The sequence below is a fragment of the Furipterus horrens genome, unplaced genomic scaffold, assembly GCF_987537825.1.
Source record: "Furipterus horrens unplaced genomic scaffold, mFurHor1.1.pri manual_scaffold_4, whole genome shotgun sequence".
In the NCBI taxonomy this organism is placed as follows: Eukaryota; Metazoa; Chordata; class Mammalia; order Chiroptera; family Furipteridae; genus Furipterus; species Furipterus horrens.
This window is the reverse complement of record NW_028327174.1, coordinates 162,995,221-163,003,835: the sequence shown is the minus strand read 5'-3', so window position 1 is coordinate 163,003,835 and position 8,615 is coordinate 162,995,221. Positions and strand designations below refer to the sequence as shown.

Here is an 8,615-nt window from a genome sequence, read left to right as displayed (position 1 = left end):
GTAAAGGGCTGAGGAAGAAGTGTATGACTCAATGGCCAAGGATCTATGGGAAATGTCCAGGAGATTTCCTGCAGGGGTCACTGTTACTGTCAATTTATGCCTGCAAGGAAATGAAAATAAAGGCATGCGTTTAAGAATGTATGCACATTCATTTTTAATGTCTGATCTGTCTACATTCTCTAAATTGCAAAATAAATAAGACCTTCATCCAGATAGCGTCATAACGCCAAATTCTTTATTAAACGACATATACCACTCTCTCCACTCAATATGCTCCTCCGTTTGAATTGGTTAAATATGTGCTGCTCATGAAAGGCACTGCTGCTTGCTCAGAATAGAGGACGCATTAGCTAATTACCTAATGCAAATGAAGTGGTTTAAATGGCATATGCTGGCATGAAAAAGGGAAGGAAAAAAATTCATTGCTGTGGACGACAGGGTCCCTTCTCGCCACCTTCCTTTTTCTGTTTTTCCTGTGAACCTCTTTGCGCTCTGCCTCAAAATTTACACAGAAGACAAATCTAGATGTAATCTGCATTCTGTAGTGCCATTTGAATACAAAGAGGTGCTTTTCAATTTTTATGTTTTTATCAATGAAGTTCAAACATGCTGCCAACGTTCCAGGAGCCAGGCCAACGTGGCTGTGAGGACACACCTTTGCTAGGCGGCTGTCAGGCTTCAGGGCTGGGGCAGAGAACAGGACAGGTGTTGCTGGAAACGTATCAGTTCTCTCCCCCAAGCAGGAGTCTTCCTCATCAAAAATGCAAAGTAGCCAGCCGTTTTCCATGCCCCCCAGCCCCAGCACCCCTCATCCGGTGGTGTAGGAAGGGGCTGGGAGGATATTTACTCTCCGCTCTTGGACTGTCTTATTTAACTGAACCCAATGTCAGCTGCTTCTCTAAGCTCAGCGCACTCAGGACTAGCCGGATCTTGCGGGCCGGCGGCCGAGCTGACGGAGCGTTTTAAAGGACCAAGCCCGAGCTGGGCTGGGGCACCCGGGAAGCTTAAGGAGCCAGGTTAGGAAACCAGGGTGCGTAGCGTGGTGAGGCTGGTGTTCGAGCCTCAACGTCAGGTCGGGGTAGAGAACCCAGTTTGTCCCTGGCACGCCGTGTCCCGCGGCCGACTCTTGGCCTCCCTCCATCCCTCTTGCAGCTGGGAGGAGTTGAGGTGGGGAGCTGGTGGAACTCTCTCACCTGTGGGAACCCGGACCTGGGCAGGGAGCAGGGCCGGCGGCCAGAGCGCGGTGGTCATAGCCACCTCGGCAGGAGGCCCTCCCCAAGTCGCGACGCCCAGCCAGGGAGGCAGGTGTGAGGGCTGCTCCCAAAGGCTCCAGCCACCCCAACCCCCTGGCCCGCATTCTGGCTCCTTGCTCGCTACTTTCGCTCACAGGCGCCATCCGCTTGGTGTGCCCCAAGGCCAACTCCTGCGGACGCCAGGGTTACAAGTTCGAGACGCTCCGCCTCCTTCGGGTACTTAGAGCCAGAAGCGCCAGCGGGAACCTTCTCCGTTGGTTTTAGTCTGCGGTCAAGGCTGAGGTTTTCAGAACCTTTGCTTCTAGCCAATGCCGTGCCTGCAGCCTGCCTGCCACACCCTTAGGCCTGCGAGATCCCGCTCTCCCTCAGGCACCGACGCCCCAACTTTTTACGTGCGCTCTGCGCCCCCTGGCCGGGCGTCCGGCTCGAGTGCCAGCACCGCTCCCAACTGAGCTCGGCTCGCCCTTTTCTCTCCCGAGCGAGTGCGGGCTACGGGGCTACGTGAGCCGGGATCCTGGGTTCACTCGATCGGTCCCAGCGCTTGGGACTTGCCCCCTGCCTCGGAGCCCACCCGGGAGGAGGGATTGAACCCCGGAGGTCCAGGCGTTTTATTCCGAAACAAGTCGCCCCTGCCTCTTCTCTCCGAATCCGGGGGCCCGTCGCAGGTTGGCGCAGCGAGCAGCCGCGCGGAGGATTGGGGCGCTCCGGCCCACGTCGCCCCGTCGGTGGCAGCGAGAGCCATGGCGGGCTGCTGCTGCCTGTCGGCGGAGGAGAAGGAGTCGCAGCGCATCAGCGCCGAGATCGAGCGGCAGCTTCGCCGGGACAAGAAGGACGCGCGCCGGGAGCTCAAGCTGCTGCTGCTGGGTGAGTGGCGGCTTCCCTCCCGGCCTTTCCCTCGCGCGGCTTCCTCCAATCCAGGGGGCATACGGATGCCTTAGACGTCAGTCCATTGCCCCTGCAACCAGGCGACTTTCGACTACCCCAAAACAGGGTTGAGGCTGAACACTTTGACCTATGTGTGCCTTCCCCCATCTGTTCTGGTTTGCCTCTGTCTCTAAAGCTTCGACCTCCCCACCTTGCCGCCCCCAGCGCACACAGATTCTGCAGAACCTCGTCTTGGATGTGCGGGTCGGTGGTGGGGAACTGCCTGCCTGACTCATAGTTTGGCTTCAGCTCTCAGTTCTAATAAATAAGTACTGTTGACTGAGCACTTACCAAGTGCAGGACTGTGCTAAGTTCTTATGGGCTTCACCGCCAAGTGATGTGGGCAGGTAATGTTTACATTTTAGAGAATTAAAAATGGAGGCCCAGAAAGTTGGTGAATTTACCTTGACCAAAAAAAGGCAAAGCAGATGCCAGGTCAATCATGGCCCTCCCCACTCCCTGCACTGTGACCCACCTCCACCTGCCACCTGTGGCCCTCTGGGGGCCTTTTCTGTTTGCAGCAGACCTTAAGCTTCTTGTCCAGCTGACTCAGCGTGCAGAGGTCCCTAGGATTCTGATTTTGTGGCCCCAGGTGCTTTGGCTACTTCTTCACCTGGCTCTTGGTCTCCCTATTCTACGCAGTACGCCCATTTTCAACAGCAGAAAGAACGTTTCAGGTTTGCCCAGTTTATGCCCTGGGACAAGGAACCCACCTTTCTGACTTCCTAGAATTCTGTTCAACCCATTTGCTGTTGGAGGAATAGAGCAGCTGCAAGTATTTCAACTTTTTCTTTCATCTTTTTCAGACAGGAATCCTCTCTCATTACCAGTTTGTCTTTAATATAAGGAGGCTTCTGCCCAGAAAGACAAGTCAATGTAGTTAAAATAAAATAAGAGAAGGCTTTTTTAGTCAGTGTTACCTGGGACCTGGGTAAAGAAACCCTTTACACTTATTTTCAGGTTTAGAGGGCAGTCTAACCTTCCCCAGGCCTGTGTCCCCCAACCCCACTGAAATAAATGTCTGCAGGTGAAGTGGGCCGCCCACCCAGAGTCCTCGCAGACCTTTAAGCCCCAGACACCCATGCAAAACTCCCTGCCCAAAGTCCCCAAGCTTACTTTTAGGGCCTTTGCAAGCAGAGAGGTCATTCTCCATCCCTGAGGAGTGCCCAAAGGGGCAGGTGTGCAGGGTTGTGGACTATCCTGCAAATGTGGGCTGAGGGTCCACAGGATGCCCAACAGGCTTCCCTGGGGAAAGAAGGAGACTGTGTAGGGAAAGGAATTCATTAATCAGCCAGAGTTGCTCTTTCCTGTCGGGCCTGGAACTCTGAGGGGGTCTGAGAATTCTAAATTGTACCTGGACTCCAGGTGGTCATAAAGCTACATTTGTCAAGGGAGTAGGATTATGTGACAGTTTACTAGCTTGATTAGCACTTTAAAGTTGTAATTATGTGGGCCTCCATTTGTACTCTTGCCCCAGGCCCCATAGCTGATAGGGGCGGCCTGGCTTTAGCTGCATACTTTTTCTTGTCAAGGAGAGGCTGAACCTCTTTCATTTTGAAATACTTTGATTTATGTCAGTGTATGAAGTACAGTGTCTGGAATATACAGGAGCTTGGTGATGCTGGCTCTTGGTATAAAAAATGAAGCAGTAGGCTGAGCTATACTGTATTGGTTAATAAGCCTATTTGTTTGAAGTAAAATGCTTGCATATACACTTAGACTAGGGGAGGAATGTTCACAGATAAATTGTTTGCCCTAGAAAGTCGAATTTAATCCTGATGACTTGAATCATTCTTCATCTCCCCAGGCCCTTGCCCCAACCCCCTTCCCATCCCCTTGAGGCAGGACTGCCTGACCTCCCAGGACCCCCATTTTCATCAGGCCCAGCTGTGGCTAGCTTCTTGTGTCGGTGCCAGTCAATCAGAAATTGCTAGGAACTGTTTCCAAGCCACATGGAGCTGTTCAGAACCCCCAGAGAATGGACTTCTAAACCTCTGATTTCTTTCAGTCTTGAAGGGGGTAGGGCACACTTCCATTTGTTCTCAAAATAAAGGAGGAGTCCATGACTCAGAAAATACAGTAATCAGGGAAGTGTCTATGGTATTTTGTTTGAAGTCAGGCAGCTTGAGTGCGAAGTTCATTCACATGCGTCTCCATAGTGAGTGAAGATGATCCATTGCGCAGATGCTTCAGGTGAAAGCTCCACTTGGGAAATCGTTTAGGATTCTGCGTGGAGCATGAACTGGCCTGAAAGGCCACCAGCTCTTTCACAAGGAGGCTTGCTTTTGCAACTAGATGATCTAAGGATGTTTTTGAGGTGTATCTATGGCTCAATCCGTATCCTGTTTGTGCATAATAAAAGCATGGGTCAGTGTCCACAGGAAAGATAATGCTGCTGTCTTGTTAGGGCTAGTAATGGTGAAAGAGGTCAGTGTGATGATCTCGGAGAAAGGAGGTCGGAAATAAAGAGGCTTTAGTAGAAAGAAAATCCTTATCATCTCCTCAGATAAAAGTAGGACAAAAAGGAGTTCCAATAGAGCCCTCATAAGTACTCTTCAGTGTCAGAAGATAGTGTCTGGACAATAGGAATTAAGTGGGGAGAAATGTAATCTTTTGTTGATTTTTAGTATGAAATGAGGCTTGGTTAATCAGTTTGAGTCTTAATTTTGGACGTAGGCCTCAAGTTAGAACTGTCTGGAAAGAATGTTTACTGGGGAATTGGAATTGAACTTATGTTGGTATAAGAGTTAACAATGTAGATTCTTACGCCAGACTGCTTGGGTTCAAACCCTGGCTCTCCCCTTTCTTAGCTGTGGACTAACTTCTCTCTGCTTTCTTTGGCAATGAGCACATGGTGTCAGCTGGCATGGCTCTGTTTTCGAGCATTTTTAGGCACCAGGATGGTGCTGCTTTTCATTTTAGTCGATCAGGTGTAGGTAGCATAGCAGTTTGTCTACATAGTCCTGGTAGTACTTTGACAGAAATGTCTGACTTTGCATCTCCCTCACTGGTGGGTTTTTTTTTTTTTTTTCTTTTTCCTTCACCATAAGCTCATTTTAAACTGTCTCTTCCTCCTTGCACCAAAGAGTTGAAAATCTGAGTCCCAGAAACTTTTATTGCATTGGTTATAATAAAATCCCATTCTAAAGCTGTCACGTTTCTGGGCTGGAAGTCTAGAGGAAATGGCATAGAGAGTATGGGTTTCTCAGTAGAAGGTGACAGAATTTTTTGGCTCTGTGAAGAAAAGGGGTGAAATGATAAGTATGCCCATGTTCCTTTTTGCTTAGTTTAATCCAAAAGGCTTTTCCAAAGTGCCAGGCATGGTGCTCAGTGCTGAGGCTCATTTCTAAGTTGACTTGGAGTTGCTTTTTCACAGGGAACTGTTATGAGGAATATGGCCCTACACACTTAAAATAGACTACAAGGTGTGAAAGAGGGAGAGACGGATCCTCTGAGTAGGACCCTTGAAAGATGGGGAGGAAAGGTTGCTGATGCCAACACATGGGGAGTAGGGTGTTGTGCTGGGCACACACAAGAGCTCCTGCCTGCCTACCAAGAGAGACCTCTGAGGACAGTAAACGAAATTCTTAGGATCTGGGATAATTTGAAGGACCCCTTGGGGGCAGATTTTTGTGTGTTTTATCGTAACTATTTATGTGAATATTATGTTCACTACAAAATAAATGTTAATGTAAAAATGCTCATTTTTTGTGCCACATTATGCTTCTCACAGGGAGACCATGAGGTTTTATCTGTGGCTGGACTCAACCAACCTCACTGGGTAGCCTGCTTCCACCCTTGACGCAGCAGTCCCCAGAGCCTCTCATGAGACAAATGCAAGTCCTTCCTCTCTCCTTTGGGCCTTTAACGAATACAGAACCTTTCAGATAATGGCTTCCACATTTTTTACCTTTTCAAATACAGTTCATTGAGCTATAATTTACATACAATAAAAGCCACGAATTTTAAATGTACATTTTGATGTGTCTTGACAACTGTGAACAGTTGTGTAAGCATTAGCACAGTCATGATATAAAACATTTCCACCATCCCCTGAACTTCTCTGTGCCCCTCTGTAGTCAGTCTCTTTCCCTCACATCATTAAAACATCTTTTTTCAATTTGGAAACAATTTGTAAGAATAAGAACAGTGCCCAAACTCATAGGTATACCTTTTCCCCAGTTGACATATTACTGAAGTTTCACCCTGGCTTCTTTCTCATTTGTATGTTCCCCTTAGTTTTTCTGAAATGTTTGACAGTAAGTTCTATATGTATCAGTTCTCATATATATGTATATATTTTAGTTCCTTCTAATCTGGAACATTTTCACAGGCTGTCATCGCTTTTGTGACTTTACATTTTTGAAGAATATAGTCCTCTCTTCCTTTTTTTATTTTTATTTTTTTTTGAGTCAAACCCTCTACCTTTTTAATAGAACATTTCTTATTTGGGGTTTGCCTGATGATTTTCTTACAATCAGAGATTCCAACTATATGTTTTTAGCTGGAACTCCGTGTAGGTGGTGTGTATCCTTCCCAGGGGTCACCTCTAGAAGCACCCCATGTCTATCTGTCCCTCATTGGTGATACTCAGTTTGATCACATGCTTGTTTTCTCTACTGTTTAACAATTTTGTGGGGAGATACCTTCTAATACCATGCAAATATTCTGCCCCTCGTCAAAATATACCTCTAGGTTTTATATCGATATGTAATTCCTGATCCAATTTATGACTTGGTCACTGCAAAATGATGATTTCTCAACTGTAGCACTATCTCCACATTTACCAGTTGGCACTGGGCATTCTACTCTAACAACCCTCTCTTTGCTCCTATTTGGTAATTTATTACCCACACAAACTCATGAATCCCTAGGTATTTTTTTTTTTAAACCAATGGCTTTTACTTCATTACTATATTTAATCACTTTGGTGCTCAAACTGTATCCAATTTGCACAATGAGATACCCTTCAAGCTGGTTCCTATGTCACTGTGACATGCTCTCATCATTTCTTTGAACATGTCCTTATTTTCAGGCATAACTAGTTGCTCCAGGCTCATCTTGTACCACCCTTCCCAGTCCGGGAATCAACTATTTCCCTGCAGGGCCTTGCTTACTATTAGTATCTTTTCTTTTAAGATGCTTAAGCCTCTTGAAACAAAGATATCAAATCCACTAATTCAAATCAATCACCAGTATCAAGTACCCACCCGAAGGACCACATTTCTAAAGCATGGAGTTAAGAGGATGAAAGTTTGAGGCTGTGAGCAGATCTGAAATGGAAAAATTTGACAGTGAAGTTCGACTAAAAAGCATTGTAAAAAAATATCTTAACTTCAAAAGGCTCTTTTTCTTTTAAAAAATACGCCTTCTGGTTTAGGTCACTTTTTGTTTTCTCTTTTCCCATGGCACCTGAATTACAAGAGGAAAGCTTTCCATGTAAGAACTCCCATGAGTGAGGTTGCAGGGAGAAAGGTAACTAGATTGGGAAGGCAGAGAGAGAGAGGTTTTCAGCGAGTCAGTGTAAAAAAGCTATTATTTCATACTAAAGATGGTGGTTGCAATTCAAGCTAATGGGGACTTCATTGCAAGGATCCTCACCAGGGCATCTCATGAAATTAAAGGAGTTGAGTGACAAAAACTGGGAAAGAGCAAGTGCTGGGGTAGTTCTGGGGCACAGCCATTGGCATCACTCGGCTTTACTCTTTTTCCTCTGGGCCTTCCTTGCCCGCTGAGAGCCCGAGGCCTACTATGGATCCAGGTCAACTTCTGGCCAAGGGATGTGCATCACAGACATGGCCTGGGCGGGGCTCCCTGTGATTCACGTAGCCTGCTGTACACACTGTCAAAAGAATCAAAGTGCATCAGTGGAAATCTGCAAGCTCTAAAGGCAGGAGTCCCTGCAGGAGCCTCTGTGGGATCCCTCGCTTTTCTTATGAGCAGTTGGCTCTCTGCTGATGAGTAAATTAACGGGCTATCATGTTGGCCAGGGTTCTTGGTTGCAGACCATTTGAGCAGAAGAATAATTTATTGAAGAGGAAGCAGGAAGCACACAGAATCGATGGGAATTGCAGGGCAGGATCCAAGGGAGTCTTGGCACTGCTATCAAACCAGACTCCAAGCACACAGCCAGCAACCATGCCACCCCAGTGGTTGGACACTTAACTTCCACAGCAGCACTTCAAATAATCTGTGAACATCTTCAGCATCCTTGTACCGCTTTGCAAAATCTCAGGCCATCTGATTGTGCCCAGCGGACAGGAAGCTGGGGGTGAGGGAGCATGTATAGTGTTGAAAACATGTTCTCTGGGTTTAAATCTAGGCAAGAAGTTGTGCTGCCAACCCCCTGTCTGGGCCCAGGACACCTACCTACCATTACAAGGTCACTGATAGAACTAGCATGTTGCTCCTAGGAGGACATGTGGGTAGAAGAGTCAA

At 47.3% G+C, this 8,615-nt stretch overlaps 1 protein-coding gene across 1 annotated transcript in view; it reads left to right on the top strand.

The window, feature by feature from the left end:
• Positions 1 to 1,184: 1,184 nt before the first annotated feature.
• The window catches only part of LOC150013201 (guanine nucleotide-binding protein subunit alpha-14), a 152,759-nt gene continuing 145,328 nt past the window's right edge, over positions 1,185 to 8,615 (top strand). The window contains exon 1 of the mRNA XM_090274193.1: positions 1,185 to 2,117. Coding sequence (XP_090130319.1) covers positions 1,994 to 2,117 — 124 coding nt within the window. The 5' untranslated portion in view covers positions 1,185 to 1,993. The remainder of the gene's footprint in view (positions 2,118 to 8,615) is intronic.